The following is a 23,658-nucleotide window of genomic DNA, read 5'->3' on the forward strand; positions in this document are numbered from 1 at the left end:
CAGCAATCCAACTTATTTGCATCCGTGAAAGCTTAATCCCCAACCACTGCATAATGCAGGGCTCAATTCATAGCTTTAAGTGTAATCAGAATCAGTGGGGCATACCCCTCGGAGCACGCACTCTCCCTCCGGCTCTCTCCTTCACGGACAAAAAGTTCAATCTGCAAGAGTAAGAAGTTAAAATCAGGATACCTCTGAAACATCATTTAAAAAGCAACAGACTTAGAAAATAGAAAATACTTTATTGAAAAAGATTTGTTTTCCCTTCATAACAATATAAAACACATTCTGACTAACAATAGATGCATCTATGTGCTATTGGTATAAAGACACCCTAACACATTCATGTTTTCCGTACATTAAAAGTTTTGTTTAAAATAAATATTTGTTACAGGATACTCTGTACTCTGCACCAACGGTCCATTTTAAGTGATAATGTAATCAGTGACAGCCAAAAGTAATCTGATCCAAATAATCCAATTGTCCTGATTGGCTGATGGTGCACTTTGCTTATACACAAACACTGCTGGCATGGCTTCAGTCAGACAGGGCTGCTTTCACTATACCAACAGTGACAGCGGTGTTAGAAGAAAACAGTTACAGGACAATAAAAAGTGAAAAACTTGAAGGTAAAAAAAGAAGAGCTGCTCCGATACTGAGTGCATCAATTTGGTTCATCGATGGGTCTGCGACAGTACGGGCAGCAGTTGTGTTGAAGCACAAGCAGTTCATAATCCTCACTGTGGAACATCTACGAGGGAGTACAAAGATATGTAGATTAGAGCAGCCTGGAAATAACAATCGTGAGAAGAACAGACGAGTGAAAAGAGTAAAAAGGCCTCATTAGTGAGAGACAGAGCTGCGTGTCTTATAAACGCTCTACCTTGAAGCAGGTGGGGCACATGGTGATGCTCACGTCGGGCAGCAGGGAGCGGAAGTATTCCCATTTGAGCGGCCTTGGCCAGCGTTTGATCAGCACGTCCCTCCTGCTCATAGAGCGCAGCGACGGGCGACCCACCTTGACTGGGACAAAGTTCGAGCCCCCCTGCTGTTTGGACACACACACTTTCTATTATGGACCCTGTCCTTTTACCCTTTCCAGCTGGTTTGCCCAGTAGGTGGAATATTAATCGCCTCATCTCCTCTGTCCTTTCTTACCTCAAAGCTCATTTTGGCTGTAAATGGATCTTCCTCTGCATCATCCAAACCGTCATCAATCCTCATCGCTTGTGGCTCTGATTTGTTGTAATTAAGAACAACACTGCTCAGGGATCACACATCTTCCTGTCGTGTTTTTACTTGATATGATTTTTTAAAACGACATCTTCAAGAGTGCTAAAATTATCCCTGTGGGACTAATCTAAAAGTGGGAGTGTTCAAAACGCCAATCAGTGTAGCCTGCCAGTCACATGGTGGCTCTGCAGGAACAGGGCAGACCTCAATGCCCTTGAGTGAGTGTCTGTCGGCTAATGCAGGTTAATCCCTGCACCAGGGCTGTGGCTACAGCTCGCAGAGGGTTAGTGTCATTAAGATGAGACAGGAGAGCCTCGCTAACCCTATTAGCTAGAGAGCTAAGATGACTTAGCTTTGACAGCTTACCCACCAGCACAGAATCCAGGCCAACGCAGACTAAACAGCTTCTTAGAAGTATCACAGGGCAGAGGGGAGTCACGTGCTTCATTCTGAAAGGCAGCGTGCCCGGGCAGGGATTCAGACTCAAGGGCAGCAGAGTGAAGAGTTAATAATTCATAAAAAGCCAGTGAATCATGCTCCTCTGTCTGAGTGTGTGTGTGCAGTTACATTTTGTAAAAACCAAAGGATACCACCATTGTCCACATCCTGCCAGCGCGCATCCGCCTCATCTGTGTGAGGAACTTCTAGGTCAATGAGAGACACAGCCTCTTCATCACTGATGCCCTCCTCGAGGTAGAACTGCACCAGAGGCAACACCTCTGCGCACACACAGGAGACACGCTACATTAAAAACACAAATGGCCTCCTCCCTGGGAAACATAATGCACACCATCTTTTTTTTGAGTCACTGACCGTATGATGAGGCAGAGTAGATGAAAGGCTGCCTGCAGTTGATGCACACACTCCCCTGGTTGAGCAGCAGGGGGTTGTTGGTGGAGCAGCGGTAGCACATCATGCCTTCAATCAGGTCCTGTCGCAAAGGTTTGAGTGAAGAAGGAAGCATTGAAGAACAAGAAGGCAGTGATAACTCAATACTATCTAATGATGGGTAACAAATATTAGTGTATGAAAGTCGAACAACACACCTCACTGTCGTGAAACGGTTTGGAGCGGATGGTGAGGCTGCCCAGCTCTATGGACTCCTGGAAGCGGGAGGGGATGTGCAGCTCCTGGAGCTTCTCGTATGAATACCTGGCAAGCTTAAAGGCACCCAGTTTTCGACTCTGCTTTGCCAGCGCGTACAAGGTGTTACTAATTATCAGGTTAAAGGAAACAGGAAGTCTTAAAACAATAACAAAGACATGTCTGACTCCAGCTGACGTTATGGATTAGTTATCTATCTAGAGCTCACACTGTTGAGTATTTATAAACAAGCATGATTGTATGTTGAATGATTCCAACACGAGCTGTGCTGAGCCAGCAGCTCTGGCTAAATGCCCTGAAAGTGATACCTCGATTTGGCTGTTTGTGGGTGGTTTTGTGTGTGTGTGTGTGCTTGAAACAAGCTTGCGTGCCTGTTTCTGTGTGAGTGGAGGAAATTGTTGCTTATTTGTGTTTATGAAGAGACAGATTGTTAAGAGAGCTGAGAGTGGCAGTAACAGGTCAATGAGTTACAGCTGCAGCAGCTCCATGCTGGCATACCTCCATCACCTTAAACTTAACATTGCTCCTCTCCACTCAGCTCCTCCCACACACCCTGCTCTGCTCCACTGCCGGTGCTGTTGATAAAACGCACGTCCTCCCATTGTGTGGCTTGTTTAGTGTGGCTCTTTTGTGACAATGTGTTTAATTGTTCACACTGAGCCTTGCACAGTCCCGGCTAAGTCTATAAACCTGAGTTCAAAGTTTTTGGAACACCAGCCTCATTTCCTCCTCAAAGGCCAGGCTTTCCTTCCTCATACTTTGCCTCCGTGGTGTGAGACCACATGGATTTGTCTGTGTGGGCAGATTTGTGTATATTTTCCCAAGTTTAAGCACATTGTTTAGTGTGTTTGTGTATGTTTAAGTATTCAGCAATCAAAGCATTTGTTTAGACGATGGAGAATGCGCCTCTTGTTGACATCCTCTCCTCCTTCTCATCATCGTCTTTTTTTTTCTGTCTCTCAGGAGCAGCATGGTTTCCGCTGTGGCGCCAACACTTCCGTTTTCCCTCTATTTCTATCTCCTTTCCACCACTTTATCATTGCTGTCTCTGCCAGTCTTCGTTTCAGATTTGTATGTCTGTTCTTGAGAGTTTTCCAAAGAGGACAGGCCCCACAATACTTGATTCTAAAAATATTTGCTTGATATGGAAGCACTGTGTTAATTCTGCTTATATCATGGAAGGATACACTTTTGAGATGCCTGGTGGTATGCTCTTGGTGAGGTTGCTCAGGAGAAACCGGCAAATGTTGAAGAGCGTCTCTGGCATGTGGGAGCTGAAGGGCTCATCCTGCGAAAAAAGAGAAAAAAATGCAAGAGGAAGGTCACAGAATTAAAAAAAAGAGAGGATTCTCGGTTAAAAAAAGCTCTGACTAACTCATCATTTCCATTTAACCTTGTCTTAAAGAGCCTTTACTGTTTGCCCTGCGTCATCCAACCTCACCGTGCCCTGCAAAGGAAAGAAAGATCTGCTAAAGCTATCGCTAACAGCACTTCAACCCAGAAGTTGATAGTTGGAATCTATAGTTCTTGCCCAGGGGGAGTTAAAGTGAGATATAGAGGTTTCCTGCTCTGGTCTGGATCACAGAGACGTCTCGCTGCTCGCAGGAGTATGACCACAGCCGGGCAGAGAGCTGAAACAACAAACTGAGGACACTGATACAGGCCAGCTCACCCATATAGAGCTCGTAACCAGGAATTACTTGCGTGTAAGTACGTTAGGGTGGGGGGTTTGGAGAAGACCACTGATTAGGCCGTCATCATGATCAATCAGGCAGATGGTTGCCATAGTGAAGGGGTCAAAGAGGTTGTGATTGCCCAAAGCCCTCATCTATCTGAGCAGCAGGTTCAACTGTAATTTATTTTCTGCCAACTTCGATGAATATTTGGTCAAAAAAGTCTAACAGTTGTGATTTTTTACAAGTTAAAGCTGATGGAATTCCTCCATAACTCACAGATCTGTAGCTTTGACTCTCTATCGTCACTCTTTTGCTCATCTTAAAGATGCTATGAGGATCTGTTTTATTTGTACACCCCCACCACCTTGTCTCCACACACTGTTGTAAATTACTTTTTGTGAGGTGTGTGTTTGTTTTGGAACTAAACGGAGATCGAATCGGAATAAATCTTCTTTGTTCAAGGCAACTTTTTACTGGATACACCGTGCCAAGGTAAGTCAACCAAACAGCACAGTTAGGTAGCACTACGGCTTGAAACTTGGCATCAAGCAAACGTTCTAGTAGCCTGCTATATGTTAGCGACATCAGAAGCCCGGTGCTCCAACGTATCTGTAGGCTAACATGACGGCAAGTAAACACTGTGAGTTTTTAAGTAGTTTGGTAGCCGTTTATGTTTAGCGCAGCTGGCAGTCCGCTGCTCTCAGACACCTTAGTAAATCCTGGTTAGCTATGTTCTGCCAGTCATCTACCAAATAGAGCTAACATAACCTCACTCTTCATTTTATTGATAGACTTTCAAGTTTGAACAGACCACTGCAGAATAACTGCTGTATGTGGGTTGGAATGGACATTATCATAAACAGCTTAGCCCCTGTGCTAAAGGCTAATTAGCCTTTAGCTCAGGCTCTATCACTCTCCCATTTAGCTTTCTTCTGCTCTTCTGTCCTTTTTCTGTCTGACAGTTAGGCTCCTGTGTCCACCATCACTACAAATAAACTTTGCCAGCTGGCGGGGTGTTGTCATAGAGATGTAGACACGCCGTAAATCAATCTGGTCCTGATCGACCCGATCGGGAAGCTAAGAAGTAGCAATTTAAAATAACCTATTACCAGCAATATTGGCGCTGAAAATCTCATTTTAAAGTAGGAATGGGTACCTTTCACATTTGAAACGATACGGTACAGATGCCCGGTACCTGGCAATTGGTACAGGTACTCAACAGTACCAAATTTCGGTACTTTTATGTGTTTATGAGGTAAAAAAAATATAAATTTGTTTGATAAGAAAGTTAAAAAAAAATTCAATTTAACACATCCATTCTTCAATATACAACCTTGCAATGCTGTGTTCATGTCCACCATGGAAAATCGCCTACTCTTCCACTCCCTCACAGTCACAAGGATACATTTAGGTACCTAAACATGGTACCTTTTAATTTTACGTGAACTCTCAAACTCCTCATAGCCCTTTTAATTTCTCTTTCACTCTGACTCCTTTTCTGTTTGACATCATCTTGCAGAGCTAGAAAATGGGTAGAAATGCACACAGGCTGTCAGCATACCTAAAAAAAACCTCCCAGATGAAGAGGAATGTGTTTCTGCCTAAACAGAAACCTGACCACAGAGTAGGTAATGTTTCCAGAGCTTTCAAACTGACAGCCAATCTTTTCTAGCCTGGTGATTTCTGAGGCCTCCTCCTGCTTTCGTCTGGTCTGGATGTTAAAGAGTAGGATTGACAAAAGCAGTGTGTTCTCACTGTGTAGCGCTGGATGGAGCGATAGACGTGGTAGAGCTCAGCCAGGTGCTGAAACCGCTCGAACTTCTTCAGCATTTCATCCCTCTGCTCTTCACTTTCTGTTTCAGGGAGAGACATGGAGCAAAACGACGAGTGAAAATGCAACAAGGATTCTTATGCGGTAAAAACAAACCGTGTTATAAAAGATTGGGTCTCACCTCGAGCAATGTCCAAACACTGCATCGACAGCATCCAATAATAATACCCTGCATCATTGAACCTGTTCTCAACTACGGCATTGTGGGTAAGCTGTTCCAAGACTTTCACAGCTTCGTTTTGTCGCCCTGCCTTGTGAAATGCTAAAGAGTGAAAAAAAAAAGGGAGAGACAGAAAAAAGGACGAGGTGAGGGACCGATCGTTATTTTGTGTCCTTGAAAAACTGTTGAGTCTCGGGGCACTGCTGTATTTGAAGTGCCAATCGAAAACATGCTGCTTTATTTATTTATTTTCGTGGTGACACCTTTCCTGCTGAAGTCGCTGTTGGCTAGTTTCTGCACTGAACTTATTGAAAATTATTTCACAATGGGGGGCTCTCTTGCTTTTAATTAGAGTTTTTGTTGGAATAGGAAGTGCTGGCAGTTTTGTCAGGTCAACTCAATGCTGTGAAACCAGAGATACCAGAGAAGAGAAAGTGTTTTTAAATGAAATTACATCTGAAACCTCCAACAAACAATCGGAAAATCTTATGTAATGAGGAAAAGTTGGAGGCAACAAGACAAACAAAAACACACACACCAAAACACACATCTCCTACACGCCAGGATCAATTTGAACTAAATGGATACAAGACGTGGTTACCTTAATTGTCTACATGTAGTAACCAACAAAGGCAGTTTAAAAGCTATGAGTTGCTCCTGAATATGAAACACCAAGCAGTTTACCTTTATAGCTCTAATAATCCTGAGCTCCATTCTTCATGTTCCTATCACAGGGATAATTAGAAGCAGCTTTAGGGAGTCGACCCTTCCACTGACCCTATCCCTGCAACCTCAGTGGGGGTTAGGATATTTTAGCAGTAAATATTTATCAGTCTACCTAACCAGAGAGAAACCATATTCAGCTGCTGCTGGTTAAAGCAAGGAATTAGCGACATCACTTTCTTCTCACAGAAAACCAAAAACACAAGCTGTAAAATATGCAGAGTGTGTCTGTGGTTCTGATTTGCTGTTCCCATATACTAACAGAAACAGTACAGTGTTAGAACAGCCAATCAATATGGTAGGGTCATTTTTGAAGGGTCTCCATCCCAGCACCAAACATGTTTTCACTTTATATATAGAAGAAATCTTACTCATCAAGTTTTTAATCCTATGTTGATAAAACTCAAGTGGATCTGTACCGTCATTTTTCCTTATATCACCCAAGTAACAAACAGGCCAACTGGACTCAATCTGTACTTTATAACTCCACGATAAATGGTCAGATTGCTTTGCAAAACAATACAAAACAAGGTCACCATAATTTCTGACAGATGTAGAGTACGATCCAGATCCTGTCAATATTCTGGATACTAAGATCTGGAATATGAAATATAAACTGGGTCATCATATTTTTCAACACTGTCAGGTAACACATTATCATACAAACCTACAACTAACACCAAATTGTAGCAGACAGTCTGCTGAAAGGGAGTATAACAGGACTAAAGTGTTGCGTGACAATCACAATATGCTTGGCAAAGGTCTGCGCTTTCTGAGTGCTTTTCTACTTATTTAAAGAGCAGTTAGAATTTTTTTCTTTGCTAGCCCAAATGGTTAAGGAGTTGCGGTAATTTAAAAATGTAAAGAGTAAAAATGGGAGCGCGGATGTTCCAACAGGTTTTAAAGAGTCAAAGCTCCTGTGTGGAGTTCTTAGTTGGTTAGAAAACAGAGTGAAACTTGTGTTGAGGCTTTTATATGGAGGACAAAAACAACCAAAACCATGAGTGATAACTTATTCGAAGAGATTTTTAACGCCTCTAACTAGGGATGCACAATATATTGATATCAATATTGGTATTGGCCGAAGTTAGTCATTTTTTTTAACAGATTGGCATCAGCCGATATGTAAAAGTGGGACGATATTTACTCATTAGCTGCTCCATTTTCAGAGCATCTTGAACAATCTTTCAAGACCCCAATAACATTGTTTCCTATGACTATGTAAACATCAAAACTACCTAAGAAGAGTGGACCTTCTTTTGTGTCCCTCTTCCTTTTTTTGATCCAAAGACCTACAAAACATACTTTTCATCTCAGGCGCTCCATCCTTTGATCGCTCCACTCTTTCTCTTTGAACTATCTCGACACATCATCTCAGATTTTTTTTCCCCAATATTGATATCAGTAAATATCGGTTATTGGTCATAACAGCAATATCAATATTGGACATTGGTATCGGCCAAAATGTTCATATCAGTGCATCCATACCTCTAACTTTTGCCACAGGGTAGGGGTCATATGAGTAAAACAGACCGCTGTAGAAAAATAATTTAGTTATATTTTACCCAGGGAATAGTACCAATAAGTGAAACACTTGACTTTTTAAAGATGATGATGGATGAGTAACAACTCAAATGTGTATAAGACAGAGTTATGTGCTACTTTGTCCACAGGGGGCGCCAGCATTAACACAAACACAAAGTTCATTGCAGCAGCTTGAAGCGGGAGAGATTTCCATCTCCAAAAAGACTTCTACTTTTGAGCTAACACAACAACAATAAAACCAAAAAAATTACAGAACAGTCAAAAAGACTTTGCAATGGTTGAAATATTACAAACTCGTTAAAAACTTTTACTGCAGCTCTGATAGCTACTAAGTTAACCAAACCACCTAAGGTAATGGTAAACATTATAAAAGCTTCCATCTAGGAGTACCAGTACCATGGACAGGGACAGAACCGGGCTCAATTACAATCATTAGTAACAAAATACTGCGTTACTGCCAAACTAAAGTACACACAATCAGCAAAATGCATGAGACAAGCAAGCTCCAGTACAATCAGGCCTGTTCAGTCATGTATCCCGTGTTGAGACAGGCAGAGGAAGATTATGTAGACGAGGAAATATGCCTGCTGAGATCATAATTATAAATCTATGAGCTGATTATAACTATGGTTACAGTTGGTAATCATCATCAGAGCCGCTTGTAGTTCTGGTGATTAGAGGCATGCATGCATGTCATTCAGTTAACAGGCAGCCCAGCTCTGTTCTGCTCCGCTCCAGCAAAGAGGATCATGTTTTACAGTGGATAGAGAGCATCTTAAGGAGGGAGAGAAAAATGTCTGTGTCCTAAGCAGAGCTGGCAGGGGCTTTATCACTTCCATATGTAAACAGAGTCTGTAGCTCCAGACTTAGTGTTCACTGGAACAAACATGGAGATATACACTATGAAAACAGAAATGTGCGGTGGTCGGTGATGAAAACTCACCTTTCTGTGCCTCTTCGAACCGGTCATTCTCAGCCAGCCACTGTGCGTACGGCACAAAGACATTGTTTTTGAACTGGGGGTGTTCCTCCACCAGTGAAAAGGCCTGAAAATGAGAAATCCAAAGAAACACACATTAACCCCCTGTCCAAACACTACTTCAGCATTATTAATAAGTTCAGAACAAAGACAAGCTTTTGAGCTAAGTTGATTTCACACTCAATTAGGAGTAAAAGTGCAGCTCATGCACTGTTTGAATGACAGGACATAAAGATGTTGTAGTGCCCTGTGGACACCCATTTGCCTGTCAAGGTGACTGATGAATTTCAATGTCTTGTAGTAAAATCTGAGCCAAGAAACACACACTGCACTTTAAAAGAGAAAGCAAGGGAGGAGTGTGTGTCTCAGGCCTATGGGCTGAAAATCATTTCAAGAAATACTTCTAGAAAGGAGTGTGCGCAGGGAATAGTATCCATATGTCCCATTCACAATCCCTGTATGAGCTCTGTCCTGCTCTGTCCACCTCCCTCTGTGGAGGACATAAACCTCCACAGTTTCTTCGTCTCTGCCTCCCCCTGCTTTCTCTTTCCATTCCTCTCTGAGGACTGAATAAAAACTGAGGAAGACTTCCTCAGACAAAACTGCAGAACCATGTGAGCTGTATTTGATGTTCTGTTTTTGGATCTTCTGTTTCAGCATTTAAATCAGCAATATGCATCTCTGTTACGCCTTAAACTCGATTACTGACTGCAGATGGATTAAAGAAATGCAATATTTTCTTCTTCTTCTTCTTGTGAGTGCAGCATGATCAGCCCTGATGGAGGAATTTGATTGGAAGCAGAATAGAGCTTTAAGCTGATGCTCTTTCAGTGCTTTGTGCTTCTCACTCTCTAATCATCATGTGGGCATGGATTCAGAGAAATCCAAATCCGGATGATTAGCTGTGGAGCGTGTGTGTGTGGTTTAAGTTTTAGTGCATGAGGACATTAGGCAGATGCATTGTCTTATTGTTTGCACTCAGCTGTGCTAACTTCAGCAAATACAGGACACTCTTTCTGAGCTCTGCAGAAGTTGTTTTAGCTCAGTCCTATCTAGCTCTCTTTTTATTGATGTGATTGTCCCAGAGTACTATATATAAGCCATGATGAACAGAGCAGCTGTGCCCCTGTGTGCATAAGTGTGTCAGACCTCTTCCCAATGCCTGGTTTCCACATGCAGCCGCACTAGAGCCTGCAAGTCCCCCATTTTGGAATAAGTCTCAGAAGCGTAGCCGTGGTGCTTCAGCTTCTCGAAATAAAGCGCACACTTTGACAGGGGTTCCCTTTCTGCTCTGTCCAGCTTGCGGGCGATGTCGATCAGCCTGAAAGAGGGGAGAGAGGAGTGATCACACACACAGAAGGTGAGGGCAGATAAACCCATACATGGAACGCTGTTGTGTAAAGTTCTATTTGTGACCTCAAATGGGTGTTAAGGGTCACTGTTTGGTTCTGAGTCAGATTGAAGATCTGGAGTTCAGCTGGAGTGTGTGTTTTTTGAGCTGACCCACTGCTAGCTCCACAGGCGGCTCAAAGCATACACACAACAGGTCAAAGGGAAGCAGAGGAGACTTCTGGCTTAACTCTTCGCCTGGTTTGTGTTGCACACATTCATATCCATGTTGAATTTACCTTCTAAGAATTCTCTGATTGTGCAACATGTTCTGGATACTAATCATTTCTTTCTTTTTCTTCTGCTGCAACAATGATTAAAATTTAAGCATTTCTTCCAAGCATCTTTTAAGCCAATTTATGTCTGATCTGTTTTTACTGGAGATGAACTTAGCAGAGCTAGTTAAAAATACATCTGCACTTTTTCACTCACTGGAGGATCCAGGAATCTTTGGATGTTTTCTGTATCACACTTGTGGAGGTTGCATGCAGGACCAAGACAGGATTCTTAACATATGGTGTCACCAAACCTTGCTCGTGAAACATAAACCTTTGATTTTGGGTGAGGATAGGGAAACCTCTCTGTCTCAGTAGATGGGCAGGAAGCTAACATTTAACATTAATCTGCAAAAAGTATGGATGTTGGATACCACTTTTTATGCAGACCGATACCAGTACGAGTACTTCCTCTTGAGTACCAAGTACCGATACTACTAGTACTTTTGATACTTAAAATTTCAATTAACAGTGACAAATTGTTTTCACCAAAGACAGCATAGTCACTCTGCCATTAAGTCCAAACAACTCTCTCTGAGTTTAGAATTGTTTCAGAAATATCAAAAAAATATATATATTAAAAGTGCACAATAAAACGAACAACTGTCAGAGTTTAAGTATTTTTAAAGTAAACTAAAGTCCAAAATAAAACAGTTTAACAGTTACTCTCCCTAGTTCATTCATGTTATCTGAACAGTACTTGGTGCACATTAGCCGTGGTGTTACACCGCGGCAATTAGCAGCAACTAGTGGCAAGGAGGACTTGCTCGGCGAAAGATTTTCTTGCCAAGAGTATCTGCTGCTGTTATTTGCAGCCTTCACGAGTACAGATACCTTGAAAAAGGGATGGTATCGGCCCAATACCGATACCTGGTATCGGTACTCGTCCATCCTTAGCAAAAAGTAAAAGAAAAGTACAAGTACACTGCAAAAAAACTGGAATCTTATTAAGTGTTTTGTCTTATTTTAAGTAAAAAATTGTCATGCTATACTCAATATGAGCCACATTGAACTGGTCAGATCTGAGAAATATCTTGTTTTAAATTATTTAAAGACAAAAATAAGGTCTGAATTGCTCGTAACAAGTAAAACAACTGCTAATGGAACAAGAAAAAAAATGCTAAAAAGTTTGCTTAAAACTAGACTATTCCACTGGCAGGTTTTTTTTTTTACTAGTTATAAAGAATTCAAGCCTCATTTTTGTCTTTAAACTAACAAACTAACTAACACTTGGTAAGATGAAGTATTTTTTGGCAGCAATTTGCAACATGTATTTCACTGGGGGAGGGACTAAAAATGTGGTAAATTAGGCAGCTGCCCCGCATGCCTAGAAGCAACATAAGAGTGGTTCTGTATCAAGAGGTTTAGAATTTGAATCTGAATGTTTGTGTTTTTCCCCGTCTCTGTTCTTCGTCAGTTTCACTCCACTACTCTAAGTGAACACTATATTTTTATCATTCCACTTGTGTTATAGGGCTGTGTAAGGTTCAATCAATGTCCTGAGAGAAAATGGAGCAAACCACACCACTGACAGTTAAATTGAGTCATTTCAGACAGAAATTGCTGTGTAGAACATTTCTAACCACTTAGCTGTCTTTTGCTCAGTTAAAAAGTAGAAAATGTTCATATTAACAGTATCCCAGGGTGTGTGTGTATTTTGGAACATCAAGTTAGCAGTTCAGAAAAGTTTAAAAAAGAGAAGTAAGAGTGTTTCTGTAAGTGCTAAGAGGCTTTCACAGTGACTGACACCTACATGTCTGCCCAGCCGTGTTCGCCTATAATATCTATGGCTTTAAGATGTTCTCCTGCTGACAGGTACATCTCCGCTGCTGCCCGAGGCTCCTTGCTGCTCTTAGCCCAGTCTGCCTGCTTGGTCATCAGGATCCGGGTGCTCTTAGGGTCTGTCGATCCGACAAACTCCTGCAAGAAAGTCACATAAACCGCCAGAGGTCATTTTTTCTGGAAGGAAGGAGAGGAGTCAAGTTCAGACAGCCATATCCATGAGGGTCAATGCCGAAACAGGAGGAGGAAGAGAGTCACGCAAACACCCGGCTGCTGGAAGGTCTTTCCCTCCGGTGTCCATCCTACCTAAAACAAACAGCCTTTAGGACCAGATGGCCCCCACAGCCACATAAATATACAGCAAGCACATCAAACACACACAATCTGATCCACACACACAAATATACATAAGCAAGTCATGGTTGTGTCGTCTGCTCCAGTATTGTGAATGTAATGCTGCTGATCAAAGTGTCTCCTCATGTAAACATAATAAAGCATGAATTCGCCTCAACTCCCTCTGACCTCCTCATCAAAGTATTCATGTAAGAGCAGACACTCAACACTTTTCTCTCCATTTGTGCTCCATTTCCAGCTGCTCAGCCATGTGTTCAGGGATATGTATGTAAAAGCACAACGTGTGTGTACTGATCAGATGATATATGTGGAGATTCTTGTGATGTATGAGGAGATGAAAGACAGACGGTAAAGGGGGCCATTTGAACGCAGCGCAGGGCCCCAACTTGGCATAACTGCGCGCGATGAGGAAAAACACATGTTCTCTATACTTCAAAAATGCTGCAAGTTTCAGGTTATTCCGTCCATTATGATACAAATTTATGGTTTATACAGGGATGTGTTTTTTGTCAATCGATGATTTAATCACCTTGGCGTAGTCAAACATGCGCAGGTCAGTGTACATGCTCAGGGCTCGGGATTCATGACCGGTACGTTTGTAGAGCTTGGCTGCCTCATGGAATTTCCCCTGGTAGGCATAGACGTCCGCCAGGAACAGCTCATTGTCGCTCTCACCCCGCTTCTTCCTCTCCTGCAAATCAGTCAACACGAACACTGGCATGGGTGGAGAGATTAAGACTTGTGTGCATGTCCACACACTCACAATGATAAGGCACCCTTCTCACACTCACAGTCAAACTGAAACTTTTGTCTTGCTGGCTGGCTCAATGAAGAAACCAGAGTCTTTTATAATCAGTCACAATAGAGTTAAAGATTGCTTCTTATAATGAAATTAATTCCTATCAAAGAGCAAACATTCTTCTTGGAAATAAACCAGCAGAAACTCTCTTGTCAGTAGCCAAGTCGAAAAGAACTCGCCTCTGGACTTCATGCATATTGTAAAGGAATGTATGAGTGCTCTTTGTGTGTAAAATCTGACCGTGTGTGTGTGTGTGTGTGTGGACACAACCCCAAGAGGTCATGGTACAGGATCCTCCCTTGTTTGACTTCTCTTAAAGTGAAGCCTGAGGCACAGCTGAGCAATTAAGTGTATAAACGTGATTTAAAAAAAAAAAAGTGATTGGCTGAGTTTCTCTCAAGCCGTGTCTAACTCTGATGATGATGATGTCAGCTTGCGTCAAAAAAAAGAAACTTACCTACCTTTGAAAAGTAAGAGATCCTTTCCTTATTCTGAAGACAAAATCTTACCTCAATGCTATTGATGAGCTCCAGATAGCGAAGGTCCCTGATTCTGATGAACGCCTGAAAAAAATGAAGTATTTAACCTCTCTGAGCCTGTTTTTGGTGTTTTCTTTGCAGCATTTTACAGATCCTTCCTTCTAATATTTTGATTTGAACATTTCCCGTGTTTATATTTGGCTGCCTGGATCGTGTGGATGCTGTAAACTGCCGGTAAGTGTTTGCAGATGACTTGCAAGTATGAGTAAAGAGAGGAGGACCGTAATCACATGTGTGGGAGTTGCTGCTGTTTGTATTGTTTTTACTATCCTGTGGTCATAACAGTAGTGAAATGAGTGGGTCAGTGACACTGATCTTGATAAAAGCAACTTGTGGGTGACTGGCCTTCTTAGCAGTGTCGAAGTCGAGTCCCTCCAGGGCCTCGGTGGCTAAATCCCTCCAGTCACTGTCCGTCACACCAAGGCAGGCAATCTGGTAGGCCTCTTTGAACATCTTCCTCTCCAGGTATTGGTACATGGGTGCTGACTGTACGGAGAAAAACACGACCACAAAAATAACTGCATACCTGACATTCAACACACAACTGACTCAATACATACACTCACCAGCCACTTTATTAGGTACACCATACTAGTACTGGGTTGGACCCTCTTTTGCCTTCAGAACTGCCTTAATCCTTGGTGGCATAGATTCAACAAGGTACTGGAAACATTCCTCAGAGAGTTTGGTCCATATTGACATGATAGCACCATGCAGTGGCTGCAGATTTGTTGGTTGAACATCCATGATGAGAATCTCCCGTTCCACCACATCCCAAAGGTGCTCTATTGGATTAAGATCCGGTGTCTGTGGAGGCCATTTGAGTACAGTGAACTCATCATGTTCAAGAAACCAGTCTGAGATGATTCCAGCTTTATGACATGAAGCGTTATCCTGCTGGAAGTAGCCATCAGAAGATGGGTACACTGTGGTCATAAAGGGATGGACATGGTCAGCAACAATACTCAGGTAGGCTGTGGCGTTTAAACCATGCTTAATTGGTACTAAGTGGCCCAAAGTGAGCCAAGAAAATATCCCCCACACCATTACACCACCACCAGCAGCCTGAACTGTAGATACAAGGCAGGATGGATCCATGCTTTCATGTTGTTGATGCCAAATTCTGACCCTACCATCTGAATGTCACAGCAGAAATCCAGACTCATTAGACCAGGCAATGTTTTTCCAATCTTCTATTGTCCAATTTCAGTGAGCCTTTGCAAATTGTAGCCTCAGTTTCCTGTTCTTAGCTGACCAGAGTGGCACCCAGTGTGGTCTTCTGCTGCTGTAGCCCATCTGCCTCAAGGTTGGACTTGTTGTGCGTTCAGAGATGCTCTTCTGCAGACCTCAGTTGTAACAAGTTGTTATTTGAGTTACTGTTGCCTTTCTATCAGCTCCAACCAGTCTGTCCATTCTCCTCTGATCTCTAGCATCAACAAGGTATTTTAGCCCACAGAACTGCTGCTCACTTTTTTTGACTGTTCTCTGCAAACCCTAGAGATGGTTGTGCATGGAAATCCCAGTAGATCAGCAGTTTCTGATATACTCAGACCAGCCCATCTGGCACCAACAACCACGCCACGTTCAAAGTCACTTAGATCTCCTTCCTTCTCCATTCTGATGCTCGGTTTGAACTGCAGCAGATCGTCTTGACCATGTCCACATGCCTAAATGCATTGAGTTGCTGCCATGTGATTGGCTGATTAGAAATTTGCATTAACGAGCATTCGGACTGGTGTGTCTAATAAAGTGGCTGGTGAGTGTATATATCCTTTACACACACTAAAAAGTCTAAACTGGATCAATAAGTACAATGTTATTCCCTGTCTGCTGTCTCTTTGTGAATGTTCCAGGCTATCACCTGCTGTGTCCAAACATCAGTTTGGGGAGATTTTACAAGCAGGCTGGCAGGAAAAAAGGCCCGTGTGGAAAATTTGTCTGTTTGCATTCAAATACAAAGCCCACCTGGATAATCCTGGGGAATTTTCAGGAGATGCAGTATTTGTGTGAAAGGAGATTTAGCAAATTCGACTTTTCTTTTCAAGCTTGTATATACACTATCCATCATCATCTGGTCAGGACCAAAATTAGGCAATCAAGATCCAACACACCTGAGGCACTTCCACCGCAGACATGGAATAAACGTGGAGACAGAAGATCCTAGATCCGTTGTAGCCGACCATGAAGCCTTGCATTTTCTGCTGATGTACAGGAAAGTTGCTAGCTTTGATGTTAAGGTAGCCGTTGCCAGAGAAGCACAGCATGTCTTCACACTGGGTGTTCCAGGCAACACTGTTAGCATTAGGCTCCTGCAGGGCGAGCAAAATAAAGAGGGGGCAGGTGAAGGAGGGAAGCAGGAGAATAAGATGTGTAACCTTGCTGTAAGTGTTAGAAATGAACATCATTATCCATACATTCACGCTTGATTTAATTCCACCACATTAAACTGCATTTGCACATCTTCAAAGTTCCTTGATCACACACTTGACTCTCCTCAGCTGCTGACCTGAAAAAGCAGTTCTTTACTGTTGATGTCGTAAACCAGGAGAGTATTGTGCTCATCCACCACAGCCAGTTTGTTACGGGAGGCGCTCATGTCCAGACACCGCACTGAGGTTGACAACTTCAGCAGTGTGATTGGAAATGGGTTGTCAACAAATATCTTCAGGATCTACATTCAAAAAAATAATGATGAGAAAATATAATCCAAACAAAGCATCAGTTAGTTTTCATGTTGGTTTCATGTGGGGATGTTTGTTACTCACAGCTCCATTCTTGAGCCCGACTAACAGCCCCTCTCTGCCGGGTGGACCACCAATCACTTTGATGTAGCGAATTAGAGACTCCATCACCCATTCTTTCTCCCTGACACTTGTGAAAGACATGCACTGGAGCCTCTTCTCCTGTAAAGTGGTGAGAAGTGTGATAAGTATTACATCTCATCCTTTATGTTATTCAAACATTCTCATAAAACATGTAACAGATCTCAGCTTGCTGCTCCTTTAAACACTGCAAAGTGTGACTTACTTTCAGACAGCAACGCTATAAAGGTAAACAATGATTTGATTTGACACAGATATACACAGCCCATACGATCACAGTCCATTTATACCGTCTAAAAGCTGTCTGAGGCATGAAACACGAGCATGCCTCCAAGAGAGAGATCTGAAGCACCTCTGTCACACAGAGACAGATTTAAAGGGAAATAACCTCCGTGTTATGGCTGCTCCTCCTCCCTACCATCCTCTGTCAAACACACACACAGACGAGAAGCAGAGAGGAACCCCAAGGGACACCCACTGGTTCAACACACTGTGGTCCCTCCCCTTCATTCAGCTGTCTCACTTGATCCAGTTTGAAGAGGGGTTGATATGGGGAGGGAGCGGCAGAGCCTGCAGAGCACATGCACAGCTGGAGCTTTTTGCGATCAAGGCAGAAACATCTGGGAAAGCTGTAATTCCAGGATATTATCATTTTTTCTGGGTTGTTTGGACTAGCACTGCATGGCTAGACGCTAATGCTAATAGTGCTCAAATGTCTCTACAGCATTTTCTACTAATCTGTCAAGTGTGAATTGGTGCTATTTACAGAACAAAGAGTGTTCTTTCAGGTCAACAGGATTCAATCTAAGAAGCATAAGAGACATTTTGAAGCTTGTGTATGTTGGTTATGTCACCCCTTCATGGTATGTAGCATTATGCACAAAATTCTCATGCTGTTTGCTTTAGCAGTCATATTTATAATAAATGTTTGCAGTAAAAATAAAAAGTCCTGCTCCTCAGTGATAACAGGCACTGAAATTTACTATTCCGTCAGTCTCCTCACTAATTGGCTCATTTGCTTTAGTAGGTTAAAGTAGCATCTCTGTTATTTTCCATCTGTTTCATTGCCATTAGAAATCTTCTGAAAATGAGCTGTAAGTGAGCAAAATTAACCCCATTTTTCTGACCTGACACAGGATGATATGCTGTGAGCAGACCACCAGCAAGTTGCATTCAAACTTCCTGCCAATCTTCTCCTTAATGCGGTAGTGCATGTCTGAGGAGTCATCTGAATAGAGCTCGTAGATGAGGATTTTCTCTGGCAGCTGAATTGCGAGGCGGTTTCTGTAGATGGCAATCTTTTTCACCAGCTCGCGACACTTGATCCTCACTAGAGAGAGAAGGAAATGAAGGGGGAGTTGTGTTCAGTGTATCAGAAGAGTTTACACATCTGAATTTGCAGTCCAATAAGCCTGGATGTTTTGAAGCTAATAGCCTGTTTCTGAAGCAAAAGTGCACCTTTTTGTTCTGTAATGAGGTGCTGCACGATGACATCAGTCATGCTGTCTCGGTATGCATAGCGATCCTTGTAGAGGCCATGAACTGTACTGAAGATAAGTTGGTAGCAGGCAATGGTTCCATCCTGGCAGCCCAGCACCTAGATAAGAGATAACAATGTAGCAGTACATCCTATTAACACCTCTAAGAAAAGACTGCGAGAGTGAGAAAATGTTCCTGTTGTCAAAGTATCTACACAGCGCAACCCAGACGATCTGCCAATTCTCCCGTGTATGTATCGTCATTTACAGTTAAGAAGGGCAAGGTGAGAGCTGCTGAGGTGTAACTGCATGCATGTTTGCGTGATGAGAACAAAAACTCAAATGCTGACTGACAGTCTGAATCTCAGGCCTGAGTGTTTTGTTTTACATTTTCCTCGCTCTGCTCTGACTTCATGCACTGTTATTTAACATCTCAAGAATTATTTTTTTATTAACAATTTGTGGACCCACCACAAAGTTTGAGTCAGGCTTAACACGACACGTCCACACCCAGGCATTCTGCTCTCCAATGGTTCCAAGCCGCACTCCATCTTTAGTGTATAGGGAGGCCTGTTTATCAGAGCCGCCTGTGACTATATACTCCCCCTTGGAGAAATAGCTGATGCAACACGGGTCATAGGTGAGAGTCCTGTCTTTTCCAATCTGAGAGAGACAAAGAGAGAAGGAGACATTAAACCCAGAATAAAAAGAGTATTTCTCATATTTATTGCCCAGAGGCCTGGGCCAATACTTCCCACTGTCTGGGGCTTAAACACATCAAAGTCCGTGGCACATTCAACTATCCCTTTGAGTGTTTGATGAAAAGAAAGGCTTCCTCTGATTTAAATGGCCTCTATTGTATAAATGTTCAAAGTGCATTTGCACAACACCATATTAATTCCCGAACTCTGCGCATCTGTTTCTCCTCACTCAGATCCCTGACAATACAAAGTTATTTTCTTTCATTTCAAACAATCCCTAGTGTTGTAATCAAAACTGAATGCTCACTGCGAGAGATGAATGGGCCAATGACAATATATGAGCCTGAGGCGTAACGGCAGAGTAATGAACAGTGCATATTTGTCCATAATTACGGTATCGCCCACGGGGAATTTAGTAGGAAGGAGGGACAGTGAGAGGGCCATTTAGGCATAGCAGGATCACTTCAAATGTACTGTAATGCTTTCATTAGACCCTGACAGGCTGATTACAACAGGAAACTGTTCCTAAACTCACTCAAGTGTTTGCAGTAACATATATTTTGAGCAGGCACACTGAGTCAAGTGTTCTTGTTATTATTGCTATAGAAATTCATATCACATACAGCGCAGTGAGCTGACAGTGTTTCAAAATGCTATTAGTGCTCTGGTATTTACCATGCAAGTTAATGAGACAGCCTTTGTTTAGTCACCTAAATGCCCTTTTCACAGTTTGAAGAGGCTGGCGAGTTTCTTTATTGGAACATATTGCATAAGAACTCAATGAGTGTGTGCGTGTATGTACAATGCCAAGTCACTTTGTCTGTAATGTTCAAGCATAGTGTATGAGAGTCTGAGATTCAGGTTTCTTCTTAAGAGCTGTTCCATGATTACCTGCTTCCCGCTGAGCTGATAGAATGACAGCTTCTGACCCCAGTCTGCCACAGCCAGAATGTCGTTGTGCTCATCTCTGAAAATACAAGAAAAATATTTTAGACTTACACTGAGTACTTCTGTAAACATGCTGTACTGCAGATGTGTTTGTTGTTTATCAAAAGATGACATAAATCCAAGCCAAGGGATTACCCTTCAAAAAGGGGGGAATATGGACTAGCCTTTTTATCATGTTAGGCTTTATTTATTTATTTTTTTAACTTGATTTTACTCCCCAGTAATATACTGCTTGTGGACAGAGAAGGAGAGAGCGTTGTGTTAATTTTTTATCATCATCCACAGTGAGCCTATGTGACCCGTGAATTTAAAGCTTTGTGCTAAGATGAATTCACACTCTTAAAGTATCCACGAGCAAGAAAACAAATTCTCAGCGATGACAATCTGTGAAGCAACTTGATAAAGCTGTCTCAGGTGCATCGTATTTCTCAATGTTGCCCACCTTACCCTTCCTCAAGCTAAATTTTAACTTCCTGCCTGGTCCTCCACTCCCACATTACCTGTTCACTAGTCCTGTGAGAGGTCTAGAACTCAGCTTCCTGCTTTCAAAGAGGGGCAACAGCTTCTTCATCTCATCATAATCCTCTTCCTTTAAAAAAAACTGTTCCAACTCTCACTGGTTGCACACTGCCCCCTGCTGGTCTTACACAGACTGTTCAAAGAGCACTGACTCATTCTGCTATCATTAACCAAGGTGTTGCTTATTGTGTTGACAGTGCATAGAAGTGCAAATGTCACTCGGCAGGTCACCAAAGCAGTACTGCTTTACTTTTCCATCTGTTTCATACAACAATAACTTAGAGAGACTTACTTAGATGGGTTCCATGCTATAGACCAGATAGGAGAGGAGGAGCCCCCTGGACGCTCTATCTTCACCTTCTCCTCTCCATTCTTGTTGCGAATGCTCACCACTCCATTCATCATGCCAAGGGCAAGGTACTGGCCATCGTTTGTCCAACTTCAACCAAACGACAGCCATTAGCATAATCTTATCACGTTACTCATATTGAAGATAGTGTCATAAGAACATTTTACCTACCCACAACATGTTATTTTGCTGCTCACTTTATGTTTGTTTACAGACTTTTGCTCTGGAGACCACAGACCTGAGAATGTAAAGCATATTGCTTGAAGATGTCTAGTGCGCCATAGAGAAAATCTCTTTTTAAAACTAGAAAAAGGAACAATATCATTTTGAAAGGTTTTATTAATGAGGTCATAAAGTGAGATGCTCTACTCACCAAAGTCACCAGATGAGCAAGAGGCAAGTTGGTGAGTGACAGGGTTGTAGGCCACACATTGAATAGAGTCATTGTGGCTGAGGAAACAAATTTTGAAGGAAGGGGTTAAGGCAGAAGTCTTCAACGAGGTCTGCGGCCCCTTGGGGGTCAGTGGAGATACCGCAGGAAGTAGTGATATTTTTGGTTGATTGGGCAGTTTTTTAATATTTTCAATCAACATTTTCCAAATATTTCAATTTTTACCCATGTTATTGTTTTTGAACACACATCAAGAAATACAAAGAGGCCAAAGATGTTAATTTTCCAGTCAGAAATGAACACATTCAGCAATACAACAGCTCTTTCAAAATGCACACAGGTTCACTCAGAATTCTCTTCTAGCTCCTCAAGACTGAACTGATAAACTAAATTTGAACTTACGTGTATTTTAGAATACCCTCCAGTTTAGACGTCCAGATGATGATGCTTTTGTCAGCCGACCCCGAGGCAAACCTCTTACCTGCAGGATGTAGTGGTTAGAAAAGCAACAAGAAGTGGCACAGAAAAAATGTAATAGAACAAATGGAAAAACACCTGCATACCATCTTTTGCATAGGCCACACAGTACACTATGTCTTTGTGTCCTTTTAAAGGCTGGATTATATTTCCATCAGCTGTTTCATAAACCTGCAACAAATACACAAAACATATACATCATTTTAATACACAGATTCTTAAGATTTGTGCCTTTTCCAGAGTAAGTGACTTAAATCTTACCAGGACACGAAGGCCTGCAGCAACAATGAGTTGGGTTCCATCTGGCTTGAATGCAAGGTCATAAACGCTGTAAGTAAGAATGACAGAAGTTATGTACAAAGATGATTCTCATTTCTTTAAGGAAGTTTCCAACCTCCATACCTCACCAACTCTTGATCCCTGGCACCTTCAGAGGATTCTGTCAAACTCCTTCCATCCTGTCCCTGACTGCAACACAGATCCGCCTCATGGCATCAGCCATACATCTTTCTTTCACTGTCTCTTCAATTGCTCCTGTTTTGCTGCATAAACTTCTTTTGCTGATTTAAATTGTTGACTCTATGTTACTTCCATTTAACCAGGGTCATAAAATGATAACATGCTTTTTGGTTAAGTTATTGGCATACATACACAGCAATAATCAATTTTAAATCTATTTTTTAAGTTATTGTGATACCTTATTTATATGGATTTTATTAAAAGGAAATAAATATAAATAAAACCAATTTGGGTTTTGAAAAGGATCAGAAAGGTATAAATACCAATATCAAAAACTAACCTTTAAAAAAATGCACGTAAAAATTTACAGGTTCCATGAATTTGTTTGATTTTGGCAGTGATTGGAAGAAAAAGTTTAATTTAAAATGCTGAAAGCTATGTAAAACAATCATAAGAGTAGGAAGGACTTGTTTATAGAACGGGTTCTTTAAATGAAATTATGAAAAATCAATTTGAAAAAGAATGTTTCATAAAATAAAATTCAGGAGATCTTTGCATTTGCATGTACACAGATGAATGTTGATTCGTATATCTTTTCAACTGTGCTGATAGTAGTAGCTCCTTACATGAAAACATATTTTTTTTTAATAGGTAGTGATTTGCAGCAACAACTCAAGGACAGCAAGCTAGCTTACCATTACCGTTAGCTCTAAACGTGCTCCACACCGTGTTATTTAAGAAATGCAACATGCTTCAGTGATTAAGGGGAAGAAATATGCTATTCAAGCACGAAACTTTAATGCTTCTATCGTTTATGGGCGGTGGCAAGTCTACTGGACGCAGATGCTACCTAACGTAGCTAGCAAGCTATCACAAGTTTACATAGCAACCACCGTTGCTAACCACCTAGCGTTACGTTGCAGCATCGCCATAGGTTGATAGTGTAAACATAAGCAAAAAGACTCTTACCATTGTTCACGAACATTTTCTTTCCAGGCTAGAACTGCTCTCATTTTCACCTGCTGAAGAAAGATCGAGGTAGGTTTTTGTGAATCAACAGGTTGTTGATTTTTTCAGCCCCTCCATCCAAAAGGTTTCTGACTCGATCCTACTGCGCAGACTCGA

The 23,658-nt window shown here is 41.9% G+C and overlaps 1 protein-coding gene across 1 annotated transcript; it reads right to left on the bottom strand.

Annotated features, from left to right (window-relative positions):
- Positions 1-222: 222 nt before the first annotated feature.
- Positions 223-23,655, bottom strand: ift122 (intraflagellar transport 122 homolog (Chlamydomonas)). The gene is made up of 29 exons (XM_074682533.1): positions 23,503-23,655; positions 22,336-22,402; positions 22,161-22,245; positions 22,000-22,078; positions 21,580-21,656; positions 21,378-21,444; positions 21,150-21,296; positions 20,282-20,357; positions 19,161-19,352; positions 18,670-18,808; positions 18,339-18,541; positions 17,155-17,292; positions 16,896-17,060; positions 16,501-16,698; positions 14,735-14,875; positions 14,360-14,413; positions 13,581-13,742; positions 12,669-12,835; positions 10,401-10,572; positions 9,216-9,318; positions 5,966-6,106; positions 5,769-5,866; positions 3,525-3,625; positions 2,280-2,445; positions 2,047-2,164; positions 1,824-1,952; positions 1,159-1,235; positions 884-1,048; positions 223-751 (listed from the first exon to the last, which is right to left on the bottom strand). Exons 1-29 carry the CDS (start codon positions 23,544-23,546, stop codon positions 665-667), a joined length of 3,558 nt encoding a protein of 1,185 aa, XP_074538634.1. The 5' UTR covers positions 23,547-23,655; the 3' UTR covers positions 223-664.
- Positions 23,656-23,658: the final 3 nt, after the last annotated feature.

This window comes from Halichoeres trimaculatus, unplaced genomic scaffold, assembly GCF_033239565.1.
Source record: "Halichoeres trimaculatus isolate MK-OKI-2021-1 unplaced genomic scaffold, fHalTri1.1 fHalTri1_scaffold_11, whole genome shotgun sequence".
Lineage (NCBI taxonomy): Eukaryota > Metazoa > Chordata > Actinopteri > Labriformes > Labridae > Halichoeres > Halichoeres trimaculatus.